At 43.1% G+C, this 17,750-nt stretch overlaps 1 protein-coding gene, 1 long non-coding RNA gene and 2 other non-coding genes across 8 annotated transcripts in view; all 4 read left to right on the forward strand.

Annotated features, from left to right (window-relative positions):
* Window positions 1-8,590, forward strand: part of PHACTR4 (phosphatase and actin regulator 4) — a 75,470-nt gene extending 66,880 nt beyond the window's left edge. For 4 of the 5 annotated variants that reach the window (XM_036348138.1, XM_036348136.1, XM_036348137.1 and 1 more), the window contains 5 exons: window positions 63-118; window positions 2,252-2,313; window positions 4,252-4,389; window positions 4,976-5,052; window positions 6,482-8,588. In XM_036348138.1, coding sequence (XP_036204031.1) covers window positions 63-118; window positions 2,252-2,313; window positions 4,252-4,389; window positions 4,976-5,052; window positions 6,482-6,497 — 349 coding nt within the window. In that variant the 3' untranslated portion in view covers window positions 6,498-8,588. Of the gene's footprint in view, window positions 1-62; window positions 119-2,251; window positions 2,314-4,251; window positions 4,390-4,975; window positions 5,053-6,481 lie in introns of all 5 variants that reach the window. The other variant, XM_036348139.1, reaches the window with a different exon arrangement.
* A 3,341-nt stretch (window positions 8,591-11,931) lies between these two features.
* On the forward strand, window positions 11,932-14,259 carry LOC118677026. Its single transcript, XR_004974297.1, has 2 exons — window positions 11,932-13,385; window positions 14,120-14,259. It is a non-coding gene; the product is annotated as an uncharacterized LOC118677026 (long non-coding RNA).
* On the forward strand, window positions 12,638-12,841 carry LOC118677914. Its single transcript, XR_004974622.1, has one exon. It is a non-coding gene; the product is annotated as a small nucleolar RNA SNORA73 family (small nucleolar RNA).
* LOC118677913 lies at window positions 13,845-14,048 on the forward strand. Its single transcript, XR_004974621.1, has one exon. It is a non-coding gene; the product is annotated as a small nucleolar RNA SNORA73 family (small nucleolar RNA).
* Window positions 14,260-17,750: the final 3,491 nt, after the last annotated feature.

Below are 17,750 nucleotides of genomic sequence, written 5' to 3' on the forward strand. Positions count from 1 at the left end.
GGTCTTTATAAACAGGATTGAGAGGTTTAACATAGATAATATTCTTATTTATCTCTTTTTAGACGACTGAGTCAAAGACCAACACCAGAAGAACTTGAACAACGAAATATACTACAACGTGAGTCCAGTCATAAAAATAAAGTTGTATAGATTTTCTGTATATATTTCCGACTTTAATATATATAACAGAGAAGAGAAGCATTTTCTGCAAGGGCCAAGGAGAGAGTGTTCCCGCCCAGGAAGGACTTTTTGTAGCTTTTCCCCTGAAGGAACAGAGTTCCCCAAACTTTCTTTCCAAGATAACATAATAGTATTGCTTAGTGTACTGGGATGCTACAGAAAATTTTAATGTTCTTACAGTATCTTGAGACTGACTGCCTTGGGCACTTGGGAGGATTTCACAGTGTGTGGTAGACGCTGCCCAACTTTTCCCTTTCTTCAAGGAAGCAAATAGTGGCCGTGCAGTTGGAGGGGCCTTCCTGTTCCCTGTGTGATCTAAGGGCTGGGGCCCAAAGCAACTCCAAGGGCAGCAGACTCGCTGCCTTTTTCATCTCTTTAGACTTTCATATCTCTAAAGTCACAAAATAGGACCATGTATTTATCCCCCCCTCCCCATACATAATTAACTTCCTGAAATAGCATTCTAATCTAGGTCAGATTTATTTTTCCATATTATAGGGTGAAATTTGGACTTAAAAACCTCCACACACCAAAGAGGATTAGGCTTCATAGGGTTACTTGGGGGCATGCTCAGTTACCTTGTTCTCATTGCTATTCGGATATATGCAACTTAATCACTTAGTAAATTTTAAAATGTGGGAGTCTTTACAAACCTATCACACAAAACTTAGTGTGATCTCCCTTCTAAGTGGTTACCTTTGAGCAAGAATCTGAAAGGGGGTTTTTGTTGTTTTTTTAAGATTCTTATTTTTTAAAGATTTTTTATCGATGTTTAGAGAGGCGGGGGGTGGGGGGCGGGGGAGAGAGAGAAACATCACTGTGAGAGTGAAACATTGATGGCCACCTATCAGGGATCGAGCCCACAACCTGACCAGGATTCGAACAGGCAACCTTTCGTTGGCTCAACCAAAAGAGCCACACTGACCAGGGATGCAAAGGTTTTTTTAAAAGACACAGAGTAAATAATTTCAGATTTGCAGGCCAAAATAAAAGGAAACTATTATTTAGGTACTTATCAAACCATTCAAATATAATCACTTAAAAATGTGAAAAAACCAACTCAGCCAGGGTGGCTTGGTGGTTGAGCGTCGACCCAGGCACCAAGAGGTCACTGGTTCGCCGAAACCGGTTTGGCTCAGTGGATAGAGCGTCGGCCTGCGGACTGAAAGGTCCCAGGTTCGATTCCGGTCAAGGGCATGTACCTGGGTTGCGGGCACATCCCCAGTAGGAGATGTGCAGGAGGCAGCTGATCGATGTTTCTCTCTCATTGATGTTTCTAGCTCTCTATCTCTCTCCCTTCCTCTCTGTAAAAAATCAATAAAATATATTTAAAAAAAAAAAAAAAAAAAGAGGTCACTGGTTCGATTCTCACGGCACATGCCTGAGTTTCGAGCTCAGTCCCCGGTGGGGGGTGTGCAGGAGGCAGCTGATTGATGTTTCCCTCTCATCAGTGTTTCTCTCTCTCTTTCCCTATCTCTCTCTCTAAAAATGAGTAAAAACATATTTAACACAGAGGTAGAAGTTAACCTTAAAATAAAATAAAGCACAGTGCGGGGGAAAGATCTTTTTAAAAATATGTAAAAACCAATCTCAGCTCACGGGCTACTATCCGGACTTGGTGCCAGTTTTGCTGCCCTTGCTCTTGAGTATTAGACTACCAGTTGACAAGAAAATTGTCTTGGTTAGCCTCCCCAAAGTTCATGTTTTATTCTGACTTGGAGTCTGTAAGAAGTACCTGCACTGCCAAAACCGGTTTGGCTCAGTGGATAGAGCGTCGGCCTGCGGACTGAAAGGTCCCAGGTTCGATTCCGGTCAAGGGCATGTACCTGGGTTGCGGGCATATCCCCAGTAGGAGATGTGCAGGAGGCAGCTGATCGATGTTTCTCTCTCATCGATGTTTCTAACTCTCTATCTCTCTCCCTTCCTCTCTGTAAAAAATTAATAAAATATATTTAAAAAAAAAAAAAAAAAAAAAAAAAAAAAGAAGTACCTGCACTGTAATTAGTGAAGAGCTTGATATGCAGGTTGCCATTGTGAAGTAATCTTTTTTGTTTCTGACTGTCAACTGTAGCTAAAAACGAAGCTGATCGTCAGGCAGAAAAACGGGAGATTAAACGCCGGCTCACTAGAAAGGTACATGTGCATGTCTTATATTTGAATAACCTTATTGATTGGAAAGAAATCACTTGACTTGAATTGCCATAGGTTGCTATGAAAATAGAATACGTGATGCAAATATAGAAAACAACACAGCATTATCAAGAGCTTTTCTTTTCCCTTCACTTTTACTATTTAAAGAAAGCCTGGCATAAGAAGGTGCTCAGTACATGCATAAAATTTTACCTTATTTGGTAGACCTGGGATTTTGATGTAGATTCTAAAATCTGTTTAAGTATAGAGATGGTAACAGGATTGTGTAACATTCAATTCTGCAAGGCAAACTGGCTATTTTCTAATATGGGAAAGAATGAACTGACCCTTATTGATATCTGAAAAGCATGAAAAACTAACTAGGATTTTTTCCTTGGTCCCAGATCAGTTAGGGTAGAATCTTTTCTGTACCAGACGTGTGTTATTAGCTCTAAAGCTCTAGGACAGCGGTTCTCAACCTGTTGGTCGCGACCCCTTTGGCGGTTGAACGACCCTTTCACAGGGGTCGCCTAAGACCATCCTGCATATCAGATATTTACATTATGATTCATAACAGTAGCAACATTACAGTTATGAAGTAGCAAAGAAAATAATTCTATGGTTGGGTCACAACATGAGGAACTGTATTTAAAGGGCCAGAAGGTTGAGAACCACTGCTCTAGGATTAATACCTGTTTTCCTTTTCTTCTCACCATAGTGGTTTGTAATTGCCTCCTGTAGATTCTGATTTGGTCTGAGTGCTCTAGATATTTCTTAAACGTAATAATCCACAAGAGAATGAGGGGATCTAGACATTTTCTTCCTCATTTCTTCCCTCCCCCAGATTAGAGGAAGTATCTTCGATAAAATAAGGGTAGCTAGAGGCCACAGCTGGACTGACTCGCTGCCTTTAGATTGTGCAGGTCACCTGATGGTGCAATCTTAAATCATAATGTGTTGCAGAATCCGCTGTCCTGGACATCGTTCATGTTGAAAAGAAATTCACCCTTAATATTACCCACTAGATATTGTTTTCATATTAAATATATTCACTTTCTAATGTATTATATGTGAGATTATAGCCCTAATCCTTTTGCTTCTCAAAACACGGCCCATGGACCAACAGCATTGGCATTACCAGGACCTTGTAAGAGATGCAGAATCTAAGGCCCTGCCAGACCTGCTTATTCAGAATCCACATTTTAACCAGACCCCCAAGTGTTTTGTATGCATGTTAAAGTTTGAGAAGCACTGGTAATACTTTACACTTGTTTATAGCAGTGGTTTTCAAGCTTAGCTGTGCATTCAGGAGCTTTAAAAAAAAAACACCTCTCCCCCGGCCAGCGTGGCTCAATGGTTGAGCATTGACCTATGAACCAGAAGGTCACAGTTCCATTCCCAGTCGGGGCACGCCTGGGTTACCTGCTCATCCCAGGAGGCAGCCGATCAGTGATTATCTATCTCCCTCTCCCTTCCTCTCTGAATCAATAAAAATATATATTTTTAAAAAACCTCTCATCCTATCCTGTTTAGCTCAGTGTGTAGAGCATTGGCCCATGGACTGAAGGATCCCAGGTTCAGTTCCATTCAAGGCCATATACCTACGTTGCAGGTCGATCCCTGCCCTGGTCAGGGCTCATTTGAGAGGCAACCAATCAATGTGTCTCTCTCACATCAATGTTTCTCTCAATCGATGGTTCACACCTTCCCTTTTACTCTCTCTAAAAATCAATGAAAAATATCCTCAGGTGAGGATTTAAAAAAAAACAACAGTATCAATACCCAGAATATTTAGGGATGGACCCAGGCATCAGTAGTGTTTGAAGGTCCCTATGTGACTCCAGTGTACAGCGAAGGGTGAACCACTGGATTAGAGGCAATTTGAATGCATGATTGATGCCTGACTTGGCATAGTCAACTAAGAGGCTCCATTTCTTTCAGCTAAGTCAAAGGCCGACTGTGGCCGAACTCCTTGCCAGGAAGATTCTGAGGTTTAATGAATATGTGGAGGTAACAGATGCTCAAGATTATGACCGGCGAGCAGACAAACCTTGGACCAAACTGACCCCTGCTGACAAGGTCTGTCTCTCTTTCTCTCTTTATGCAAAACACTAACTGGAAAGGAAAACATAAACAAAATTTCTATTTTTAATAATAATGTTAAATTTGTAATTGAAGCTACAAAATATAAAACTTTATATTAATGATACCACCACCACCACCAAAACTGGAAGAAAGTCCCTGTTACATCCCAGTACAGAAATCTGCAAGGAAATAAGACATATTTTTAATGGTGATTATGTTGGTTGGAGAGAGTCTGGGTAGCATATTTTAGTAATTACCATATTTCACTTTTTAAACAGGAAAGGCATTTTTACATGCGTGGAAACTATAAAAGTTATAGTATCTCTTTTAAACTCCCCAAGTGTTTTGATTTCACTGAGATTATAAATTTATTATGAGATGATTGGTGTCAGGGAAGGCAGTGGCTATCGGCTCAGTGTTTCACCCTATGTGTTGCCCTGGCTTCTTTCTTCCCTCTGGGTTGCCTGCTGAGGGTTACAATGACTCACAAAGTTAAGTACAATAGAGACTAGACGGCAAATCCCACTGCTATACTATAGCAGACAGAAAATGCTGAAACATTTTCACTTTTTCTCCACAGGCTGCCATCAGAAAAGAATTAAATGAATTTAAAAGCTCAGAGATGGAGGTTCATGAAGAGAGCAAGCATTTTACACGGTAAGAGCCAAAAGACCCAAATACTGTGAGCTAAACATTTCTTAAAAAGCAAACATACCACCAGAGTTGTTCAGATAGGAAAGACTCTAATGACATCGTTTAAAAGAAGGATATTCACCCAGATGGTGTGATTCAGTGGTTGAGTGTCAACCCATAACCAAGAGGTCATGGTTCAATTCCTGGTCAGGGCACATGCCGGGTTTTCGGGCTCAATCCCCAGTAGGGGGCTTGCAGGAGGCAGCCAATCAGTGATTCTCTCTCATCATTGATGTTTCTGTCTGTCTCTCTCCCTCTCCCTTCCTCTTTGAAATCAATAATAACTTTTTTTTTAAAGAAAGTACTATAGTGTACAACAATAAAAGAAAGAGTCATAGAGAAGGCGACATTTAGGCTGGATCTTGGAGTGTGTAAAATAATTGATTTGGACAAGAAGGAAGAAAGGAACATTGTAAGCAGAAGGACCAGCTTTAGCAAGGCTATGGGAGGTAGGAAAGTACAAGACGTTTCTGGGTAACAGGAAGTGTAGTTGGAGCAGAGGATGCATGGGGACAGGGTGATGAAGTTGAGACCCACAAGATGAGGTGCAGCCACACTTTGAAGAACTCTGACTGTTATGCTGGGATATCGGAAACATTGGCGTTGTGTGTATTTCAGAGCAGACTCTGGTGGCACTGGGGAAGGTGAAATGGGAGGATGGAGAGACGAGCAGCAGGAAAGCAGTTAGGAAGGAACTGGAATAGCCATAGTGAGCATCCTCGTGCCCAAAGCAGGGAAGTGATGGTGAGAGTGCAAGGGAGAGAGACCTGAACGACGCCTGGCAATCTGTTGATTCCAGGTATGAATCAAAGGAAGTAGTCAGAATGACTCAGATGTCTAACTCGTGATTACTGAGGTCTCCGATATCAATAAGGCGTGCAGTTGAACAGTTTAGGACATTTCTTCAGTAAAATATTTATTTAGCAGCTACTACATGATAGATACAGTGCTAGGCACTCGGAACGTAGTAGGAAACAAGATCAAGTCCTTGCTCTTAACAAGCTTCTAATAGAGAAAGGCAGGCAATAAACAAACTGGAAAATAAATTATCTATGTTGCGCTTGACGAGTCTGCCACATTAAAGAGGAGATGCCTAGGAGACAGTTGAATATTCAGCCTAGAGTGCAAGGAAAAACAAGATCTAAAGATAGCACACTGCCCTAGCTGGTTTGGTTCAGTGGATAGAGCGTCAGCCTGGGGACTGAAGGGGTACAGCTTCGATTCCAGTCAAGGGCACATGCCTGGGTTGCGGGCTCAATCCCCAGTAGGGGGCAGCCAATCGATGATTCTCTCCCTCTCCCTTCCTCTCTGAAATCAATAAAAAATATTTTTTAAAAAAGCAAAGCAATCTATAATATCTGGTAACTCAGCTTTTTTTGATTACCTGTTTTAGCTACCATCGTCCATGATGCTGAAGTTTGAGAGGAACTAAACAACCCCCCAAAACAGGGCTACTTTGCTGCTTCAGTCTCCAGAATGACACGGCGGGAACGTCAGCGCTTACCAGCACAGCCAGAATTGAGTCTTCTGGGGTGAACAGCACTTCTATGAATGTAGCGTTTCACTGGAATGGATTCGCATGTGCTGCCTTGAACAAAACTGAACTCTGCCAGTGCTTTGAACCTTTTACTGTTGCAGCGTACCAGCCACAGACGTTCTGGGCCACTTGCAGGTTCCGCGTCTTGTTGGCTGCACCACACCAATGTGACTACCTGTGCTGAGGCACAGTTCGCACCATTAGCCTTACCTGCTCTGTCCAGCTGTGGGACCCACTTGTGTAGGCGCTAAACTCCAGCATTGAATCTAGTTGGTGGGGGGAAAACCGAGAGGGCCCCACCTTCTAGCAAAGGGGCCCCCACTTCTCGGGGAAGCTTCCTACCACACTGGCATGTCAGCCTTGCACTTACCTCTGGTAACAGCAATACCGTCCTCTGCAGGCACAGCCTGAAAGCAGCTCAGGATCTGTCAAGTGCTTCCTTTTTTATTATTATTTTAATCTGGAAGTGATGGAAACTTACGTTCAGTCTCACCTGCAACCAGATTCCAAGTTGGGAAAAGGCAAAAGCATGTGTTTTCTGTATACAAAACCAAAACACGCCTTTATGTTAACGCTAACCTGGCAGAAAACTGACTCATGGCTTAAATGTTAAAAGCTGTTGTACGTTTGTTGCACCAGATGATACTGTAAGTCATTTTGCCCAATAGATACATTCTCCTCCATAAAGCAGAGTTGTAGCGACTCTGTGGGAGTTGTGTGCTATTGGCCCCCACACGTCCAGCCAGAATCATAGCAAAGTCCTAGGGTTGTTGGGTGCTAAATCAGGTCTTCGGAGACGCGATTCGGAGGGGCACAACCATGACCCACTGCTCCTCTCCTCCTCACACAGATGTCTGTCCTCCTGCTGCCCCTCTGGCAGCTTCCACCTCACTCATCCCTACTCTTCCAAGCTGGAGCCAGTGGAGTCGGTGCCTGGCCATTGGCTCAGCCCTCACCCCCTTTTGTAATATATATTAATATGATTTCCTAAAACAAGATTCAGTTGCTTTCTCTGAATTTTTATTGAAAACCTTACAGCCTCACTGTTTCCCTCTAATTCCTATCCACACTTAATGGAAGAAAAAAAAATAGTTTCTAGTTAACTAATGAATGTAGCTTTCTCTTTTTAATGTTCAGGAAATTGTGGCTGTTTTATAGATTTCTTCTGTAGTCCCCATTGTTCTGTATGTAATCTTTCAGTAGATTTTTCCTTTTTTCTCCTTTATGTCATGTAAGATTTGGTGAAGTCAGAATATCATGTTAAGACAAAACGCTAAAGTGACCTTAAAAGTTGTGTTCTCTCTCTGTATGGGTAATAGGAGGTATTGGATTTCTCGGTGACTCTCAAATGCTTTATGGCTATGGAAATATACTAGGTTCACATCTCCTTGAAACTAATTAACCTGTGGTATGGGGGAAAGATAAGAGACAGCTCCACAGTGTTGTCAGAGGTCTGTATATAAGGTGGGAACACATTAACTGCTAACTTGACTTCTAACTTTTCTGTCTTGTTGGTTTGGAGATTACTTGGCTTATGTCAGAATTCTCTGTGGCTTAAGATGACATTTTCAAACCCTTTACTGCCTTTCTTTCCCTTAATGTGCCAAGCTTGAAATAGGATTTGATTTCCTGAGCTTCTTGTTTGCTTTCTATGTGCCACCAAGAAAATCTAATTCATCTTTCATCTCATTCATGTTCTTTTGAAACAAGATACTTTGGGGGTCAAGTCTTTTCAGGTGATTTTTATATATATACATATAAATATAAAGGATTTTGTGTCCTTTCCTTGTAAGTAACAATTTACAGTCATAATGTATAGAAGAAATAAAAGTCTGATGTATTGTACTTTAAAATGCTTCCCTGATGTACAGAATCTTGTAAAATAAGTAATTGCATTGTATATCAGTCTTCCTACCAACATTAATTATTAAAGTATTTTAGAATTAAAAAAAAAAAACTATACTATTCTGGTATGAAGTGTTTATTTTATATTCTACCTTATTCCAAAAGATTTAAGCCTCCTTAAAAATGATACCTAAAATACTGCTAGACAGCCTCAGTGAGAAGTAGATGAGAGGAAAAAGATAATAGTAAGAACATTAAGTGTAGCCCTAGCCGGTTTGGTGCAGTGGATAGAGTGTCAGCCTGCAGATTGAAGGGTCCCAAGTTCGATTCCGGCCAAGAGCACATGCCTGGGTTGTGGGCTCGATCCCCAGTAGGGGACGTGCAGGAGGCAGCCGATCAGTGATTCTCTCTCATTAATGTGTCTATCTCTCTATCCTCCCTTCCTCTCTGGAATCAGTAAAGGTATATTAAAGAAAAAAGAACATTAAGTGTAGCCAGAGATACGCAGTCATGTTTATGAATGCACACATACAGAAAAAGAATAGGCTGCAGAGAGGAAAGCCAACTGTGAACCCCATAGTATGTACCAGGTACTGCTCTCGGTCCTTTATCCGATTTATCCCACCCCTAGTCTGGAAAGTAAGTAGAAGTAGACTCATTTTACCAGCAAAGAACCTAGGAGGTGAAGTTGCTTCCCCAAGGTCAAAGCACATCGTGTGACCACTCTGCATATATTCGAGGACAAGCAATTGCATCCCAATCATCCCTATAAGGATTACTCTGTATGGACCATATATTAGACCACAGGCTGGCATCACAATAAGACAGGTCATATTTCGTATACTCCTCTCTGGCTAGCAGCCCAGTTTCATTCATGGTGGCCTCACCAGTGACTCACTTTCTACTTGTCACTTCAGAGACTGGCCTTGGTTAGTCCACCACCCTTTACCCAGGATTTAAAGAAACCATGAGTCAGAACTCATGTCATTGGGTTCCACCTGCTCCCAGATTTTCCTTCTAGTCCTCCAAAGAGGCCTCAGTTGCCATTACCCTCTTGTTGAGGTTAAGCATTGTTGCCTGTGCTCATTGCCCAGTGTTGGCTGAAACAATAAATGAGTTTAGAGTTCTTATGGATTTAGATTTCTATATCCCAGGAGAGGGAGGACTGTAGTAGAGTGAGAGGTTTGGAAAACCACTATCAAAAAGGGGAAGTCCAGCCCTGGCTGGTTTGTCTCAGTGGATAGAGCATCAGCCTGTGGACTGAAGGGTCCCGGGTTCGATTCCGGTCAAGGGTACATGCCCAGGTTGTGGGCTCAATCCCCAGTAGGGGGTGTGCAGGAGGCAGCCAATCAGTGATTGTCTCTCATTGATGTTCCTATCTCTTCTTCTCTCTTCCTCTTTGGAGTCAATTAAAATATATATTTTTTAAAAGCTGGGGGGTGGGGGGGCAGTCAGTGGATACTAAGTGGGAGGGGATGAGATAAAGTGTACTTATAAAAGATGAGATGAGAATGTACAACTGCAAAAAGCCAAGCCCTGATACCAAAACACAGGCAACCACTGTTTCAATTCCAGCTCCAGGAGGCCTGAGGGCAAAACAGGAACCACCGGCAACCTGGACCACTCACTCCATCTCTCTTTTGTGGATACCATTCATTTCTTCCCCCTAGAATTTTTGCCTCCTTCATAAAACATCTGACAGGAACAGATGCCCTCAATTTCCCTCTATCTGTTACTGAGGACACACACACACTTTATTCATTCATTAATTGGTTTAATGTTTATCTTCTTCCTACCCTAAAAATCTTCCTCTGATCATATTTTCTCTTCAACCTATTGCCCTACCTCCTGCTTTTCCTACACTCCCGTCACATAACCTATTTTAATGTTAAACAACTTAAATTTCTGTACAGTCCAACAGTTGAGCTAAATGAGTAACAAGTAGAGGAGGAAGACCTGATGGAGAGGTAAACTGAACAGGCTTCTTGACATTAGTTGTGACCTCTGATCTATATGCATGTTTTCCATTTCTAAAGCCATGTTCATTCAACTCATTGTATGTCTCCTCTCGCTGAAGTCAATAAAAATATATTTTTTAAAAAAGATAGGTACTCAAAAGTCAAGAATAAAATTAATGATTATTGCTTCATCAAAGACATTCTTAGGTTAATATCACTTTTCTAAAATACTGTATATTGTCCTAGCTGGTTTGGCTTAGTCGATAGAGTGTCGGCCTGTGGACTGAAAGGTCCCGGGTTCAATTCCGGTCAAGGGCACATGCCTGGGTTGTGGGCTCAATCCCCAGTAGGGGGTATGCAGGAGGCAGCCAGTCAATGATTCTCTCTTATCATTTATGTTTCCATCTCTCTCTCCCTCTCCCTTCCTCTCTGAAATCAATAAAAATATATTTTAAAAATAAAATACTGTATATCTTTGATAATGAAAAACACTACAACCAGTACAGTTTGATGACAAGGCCTTGAAACATACTGAGGCACCAGCCAAGTTTACCCACTATTTCATTTTACATCAGTGCAGAGTCAACACGGTGAAAAAGGCAAAGAAAGCATTATTATGAAATAGTTTTGACCTCAAGGACCCCCAAAAGAGTCTCAGAGACCCCAGGGTCTAGCTACTACAGTTTGAGAACCACTGCTCTGGTCCTGTTTTGCATCTTAAAGTTTGGGTAATAATTCCAATGTCTTAGAATTGCTGTGACAGTAAAGAATGTATGTAAACCACCCAGCACAAACATCTTCTAGAAGGAACACCATAAATATTTCTACTCGTTAGAGTCCAGCTGTGATCGCTCTATGTCCATTTAACATTTATTCACCTAACACCATATCCGAAATTCTATCCCATTTGTAACATTTTACTGCAATATGTATCTTCGGAATTCTTTACTTGCCTAAGTCTTTAGATTAGGGATGTATGTGTTAAAATGTACTTAACATAAAAGTTACCATTTTAACCATTTGTAAGTGTACAGTTCAACAGTATATTCCCGTACTTGTGCATAAGAGGCTTTGAAGTTTAACCAGTTCGCGTACGAGCACTCGTCGTCTTTACCGACGCATTTGTCAAATGTCTATTTCAGTGTGCAGGGCAGATTCAACCACTTTTTAGACCCCTCGCGTTTTTCTAGATGTCTTTTTCTATTTTGCATAGTTATGACACCAAAGCTACTTCTGACGAGTTTAACAGCACATTCCCCAGACGGCGTGAACCGAGGGTAGAACGGTAACTTTGCTATTAGAAACGTACCCGCCTACGTACGTAACTTCTGTAATTTACGTTCCTCAGCAAAGTCGCGCGTGAAGGCTCTCGTATCGCGAGAATCCTCTGGGGGTGGGGCTTAATCTAGTGAATTGCCGATACGCTAACTGCGCATGGCGGTGCGCAGCCGCAGTAGACATATCCGCTCGCTTCAAAAGGTATAAATACGGACGCCTCGCAATCGCTCAGCCTTTTAGGGGGAGACCTTTGCTCGGCGTTCGCGGTGTTTGGTAAGTGTGTGTATCCCCCTGGTTTGTCAGCTTCAGCCCTAGTGCTCGATCCCGCCAGCCGGCCTTTCCGGTGGAAATGGTGCTACTTAGAAGGGCTGGTTTCGACGGCGTCCGTGCCAACTACCCTTATTCCGTGCGGAAGGGCTGGGCGGCTGGGGCTGGGGCGCTAGCGCCCCGCGGGTGACGGCGTAACCGGGGCGCGCGCGCGCCGACCTGCACCCTGCGCGCCGGGACGCCGGGAACGCAGCCACCCCGCCCAGTCGTTGCCCTTCCTCCCGGGAGCCGCGTTGCCCTGGGGGAGTTGCACGCAGGACATTTTATTCCTGGCCCCTCCCGCGTGTGAGTCCTGATTTCGAAACCGATGGCTCTTAGTGCTGCCAGTGTAACATTTGGGGTAATTTCACGGCTGGAGACCGGTTTAAAGATGGAAAGGTTAACTGCTGCCTGAAAGGCTCTGCAGTTGCCGTTTCTCTGGGAGCGCGCTGATGGCTGTTGTTTCTAGATGCGTGTTTGCGGCGCCCGGCTGAAAGTGAATTTAGGTTCCTGACAGGACTTCTGGCCAGTCTTGAACTCGAGTTTTGACGACTTTGGGGGGATTTCGGTATCGCTGTCACTGAGGGGGATTTCTGGCACCGTAGTCTGAATCTAAGTCTAGTGACCAACGTGGACACCCCGGGAGGTCACTCTCCCCGGGCTCTGTCCAGGTGGCGCAAGGGAGCGGAGGGCTCTGCCCCGTGATGTACAGTCCCTTTCCACAACGTTGGAGAGAAAGCCGGGCCTAGAGTCTGCGCCTGCATATTCCTACAGCTTCTCAGAGTCCTGTGGACGATGACTGAGGAGACAAACCATGCAGGAAACATCTCTCTAGAACAGCGATTTTCAACCGGTGTGCTGCACGAAATTGAAAACCTGCCGATGTAGTCAGGGACATTGACCTCTTTTCCCTTGGATTGTCAAATTTAAAATCAACATCCAACACAGAAATTGGTGTAAATCAATTAAAATTCTATCTTTGGCCTGGCCTGGCTCAGGGTTGAGCATTGACCCATGAACCAGGGGGTCAGGGCACATGGCCAATTGGGAGGGTGGGCGCGTGCAGGAGACAGCCTATCCATGATTCTATCATTGATATGTCTATCTTCCTAAAATGGGTAAAAACCTATATTTAAAAATGCTACCTGTTTTGGCAGATCGGTAAAATACATATTTTTTTGTGTGCTGCAGTTTTAGTAATTTGTGCTGCATGAGGTGAAAAAGGTTGACAATTGCTGCTCTGGAGCTTCCTATCTGGATATAGGTTGATCAGAAGTGAATTTTTTGCTTTAACCAGCTTTACTGTACTGCTGAATTAAGCTCTTTACCTTGTTTTGCAGCCTTCGGTCAAGATTCTAAATAACTTGATTTGGGTAAGTACATCTGAATTGCTTTTGGCGTATCAGTTTTGCCCCTTACAGTCCATCCACAGGAGATAGGGTTTGGTCTCATGCACAGACCGTTTTCATGATACTGGAGTTGAAGCTGGGCATATTTGTCTGCATACGCCTTCAACAAGGAATAACTGATGAAGTAAATCATGAAATAGTACATAGTAATGACTTGTTTGAAATTGATTAAAAACAGTTACTGAACCAGCAACTGCATGTAGTGTGATCTGTAATAATAAAAGCATAATACGCTAATCAGACCGGACCTCCTTGGACTAAGCTAGGGATGGGGTGCGTGTGGGCAAAGGAGGAAGGCCTACTCTTGCACAAATTTTGTGCATCAGGCCTCTCGTATGTAATAAAAATCTAAGAAGTTTTGAGGGGTGATGCTGTTTAGCTGTACTGTAACTACTACTGTTTGTAATTGATTATCAGACACTCCCAACGTGGATACCCCGGGAGGTCACTCTCCCCGGGCTCTGTCCAGGTGGCGTAGGGGAGCGGAGGGCTCTGCCCCGTGATGTACAGTCCCTTTCCACAACGTTGGAGAGAAAGCCGGGCCTAGAGTCTGCACCTGCATATTCCTACAGCTTCTCAGAGTCCTGTGGACAATTACTGAGGAGACAAACCATGCAGGAAACATCTTGTACGCTAAAATGTGAAATTTTTAAATTTAAGAGTCTATGATTCTAATCATTTTTTCTGTTTTCATTTAGGAAAGAAGAGGAGCCACCTCACCATTTTGGCAGTTAATGCTTTTTGGATTCCTCTGAAGTGATGGCTGCTTTTGGAGGATAAGTAGCTGCCCTTTGGAGTAAAAGGAAAATTAAATGGAAATTCTGTCATTCCCAGATCTGTATTAACTGTTAGACTAATAGGATGGCCCATTGAAATTTATGTCATTACAGAAGGCACTGAGCATTGGCAGCTTTTTTTTATTTTTTAATCCTCACCAGAGTATTTTTTTCTTTTCTTTTTTTAAAATATATTTTATTGATTTTTTACAGAGAGGAAGGGAGAGAGATAGAGAGTTAGAAACATCGATGAGAGAGAAACATCGATCAGCTGCCTCCTGCACATCTCCTACTGGGGATGTGCCCGCAACCCAGGTACATGCCCTTGACCGGAATCGAATCTGGGATCTTTCAGTCCACAGGCCGACGCTCTATCCACTGAGCCAAACCGGTTTTGGCCTTTTTTCTTGAATATATTTTATTGATTTTTTTTTTTTTTTTTTAACAGAGCGGAAGGGAGAGGGATAGAGTGAGAAACATTGATCAGCTGCCTCCTGCACACCCCCCACTGGGGATATTGCCCGCAACCGAGGCACATGCCCCTGACTGGAATCGAACCCAGGACCCTTCAGTCCACAGGCCGACGCTCTGTCCGCTGAGCCAAACAGGTCAGGGCCAGAGAAACATCTATTGGTGCACCCGAGGTACATGCCCTTGACCAGAATCAAACCTGGGACTCTTCAGCCTACGCTCTACTCGCAGCCAAACTGGCTAGGGCTGGGCAGCTTTATTGAGACAGTATTGGTCCTTGAAAAGGCCCAGAAAACCTGTCAGAATGTGTGATGCAAAAAAATGAAACTAAAATGATACTTTTTTTTTTTTTATCCTCAAAGTTAGTTTTCTAATTGCATAGCTGAATGAACAGAAGCCCATGCAAGTCTAAATGTTTTTTAAAATCCTTATGTATTTGTGAATTATAATAAAGGTGACTATATACTTACTAGTGTGGTTTCTTTTTTCATAGAGGAGTGTGTGATAGCCAAAGATAGTGTTCCATAATGGAGTGCTATAGCAATTAATGCCTGATTAGTTGCACCCTAAAGACCCTAAGCTTTTGTCTTGTGCTCTTTGTACTTAGCTTTATATAATTCCCTGGCTAGATCTCATTTTCATTAAGTAGTTGGATACCTGGTTAAAATTTAAAATCTGGGTAATGCTTCACCTACATTAGCAACTACAAGATTTGTTAGGAATGTTACAATCCCACTGCTGTTAGGCTAGTTAAACCTAGACAACTGGTGTCCAAGTAGCAAGCCCTTAAGCCTGGAAGACCACTGCCATGGATGATGTGAGGTTGGGTCACAATGGAAGCTTTGTCAAGCCCTTGTACAGACTGCCAGCCTTGTAGGGATGGGATGTAATAGGCCCTGAAGGATGGAGACCATCTAGAAGGTAGAGTCGATCCTGGTGCTTGGGGTTCAGATAGCCATTAAACCATTTAGGAGCCTTTGTGGTCAGATTTAAGGGAAGTGTGTATTTGGGGTTTGGCCAAATTGTGTGGAATGCCCAGATAGAGTTTCACAAATGGTATTCAGGGCCAGAGGATAATAGATTTGGAGATGGGAGCTATTTCCTGTAGCCGTAATTAGGGAGAACACGGCTTGTTGGCTTTTTGAACTGATAAAGCAACATGTAGATGGTCTGCTTAAACTAACTGCACTTGCAATACTTAGTTCTAAGTATTTGCATGTATTAATCCTCACAACTCTGAAATGGGTATTAATCTAACCCAGTTTCAGATGGGAAAACTTGAACAAAGACTCCATTGCCCAAATTCACAAGGGGAAGTGGAACCTGCACAAAAGCATCAACCCCCTGCAGGCTTCCTGGAAGCGAGCAGATGTAAGGCAGGATCCTGTTTATCCCCAGGACCAGCCAGTGCTGACCTCTCCTCTTGGTGTCATTACCACATACTGTCTTTGGAAAGTAGGGGCTCAGTATAGTGTTCGCTTTTCCCTACAACCAGAAAAAGATGATCTTAATGATTCGTACCAACTTCTCAGGATAGGGCTGGATAGCTAATGCTAGACAGGAAATACCTGTATTCATTTCTCTCGATGTGCAAGTGGAGCTGAAGCAAAGCTGTCAGCGGGTATTCTAGGCCCCACCCTTTCTGCTAAATTTCATCTTGCAATATACCTGTCTAGACTCTCCAAACAGGCTTTTCTGGCCTTTCTCTGCACGTAGGCAGTCATACTGATGGTTCCCAAATGTGGAGTCATGCTGCCTAGGTTTGGATCCTGATACCAACAGTTTCTGTGCATGTGACCTTGGGTGAGCCACTTAATCTGCTTCAATTTCCTCATGAAATTGGGAATAAAAGAATGGGGATATTCAATGAGTTAATATTTGTAAATGCTTCTTACAGTCTCATAAGTACAATGAGCTTCTTAAAGAACATTTTGTGACCACCTGGTATTGCAAGCACAGCACCAAAGAAATATCTAATTTGTTGTTGGTAGTCCTCGCCTGAGGGTATTTTCCCATTGATTGATTTTTTTTTAATTTTTTTTTTTAGAGAGAGAGTGGAACGGATGGGGAGAGAGAAAGAGAAAGGGCAATGATACATTGGTTGCCTCCTGCACTAGCCCCTATGGGGGCTAGTGATCGAGCTTGCAACCAAGGCTTGTGCCCTTGACTAGAATCCAACCCAGGACCCTCAATCCTCAGGCCAAAACATGTAAATATTTAAAGATTTCTAAACAGGGCAAGGTTTCCCAGCTATGATTTAGGGAGACTAACCTCGGGATATTGGGATGAAATGGAGGGGAAGAAATGAGAGGTAGGAGCAGAGTCCAGGAGGGTGGTCCTTTTGATCAGAGGGGCAGAAATAGAAACATGAAGAGAGGAGAGGGAGGAATTGGCAAAGCATTTAAGGTTTGAATTTATTTCTCAGAGAACCTTAACTTTGGCTGGAAAGATGAAGTTGGGGTGGTGTCTAGTTCCATGGTGATGAGTCACGGGTAGAGCTGAAGGGCTGAAACTTCCAGTGGAGGGCAGATGGACTGCCCTTTCAAAAAGTGATAGCTCAGCCCTGAACAAGAATTCTGTCCCCTCTACCACTTGTAGGATGACTCCAGAGAAAGTCCCTAACCACTTTGAACCTCGTTTTTCTCATTTTACAACTGTGATGAGGTTTTTGTGAGGAACAAATGTGCTAAATAACATGGGTGGGAATGTTTCTGCAGTGAACAAAGTAAAAGGTTTTACAAAATAGGTGATAATAATCATTTTTATAATTACATTAAGCATGTGAATGAGTAAGAACTTGGAGGAAGACAGCAGAGAGAGATCAGAGATCCCAGAGCTTAAACTTGGAGAAATTTCAGGGTACTACATCATCCAAAGGAGGAGGCCGTGATGGAGGCAGAGGTAAACTTGAAGAGGTAAGAGACTCAAGATGGGGAGTGCTTTGGGGTGGACTCCATAGAAAAAGAAATTCCGCCGAAACCAGTTTGGCTCAGTGGATAGAGCGTCGGCCTGCGGACTGAAAGGTCCTAGGTTCGATTCCGGTCAAGGGCATGTACCTGGGTTGCGGGCACATCCCCAGTAG

The sequence above is a fragment of the Myotis myotis genome, unplaced genomic scaffold (assembly GCF_014108235.1).
Source record: "Myotis myotis isolate mMyoMyo1 unplaced genomic scaffold, mMyoMyo1.p scaffold_m19_p_2, whole genome shotgun sequence".
In the NCBI taxonomy this organism is placed as follows: domain Eukaryota; kingdom Metazoa; phylum Chordata; class Mammalia; order Chiroptera; family Vespertilionidae; genus Myotis; species Myotis myotis.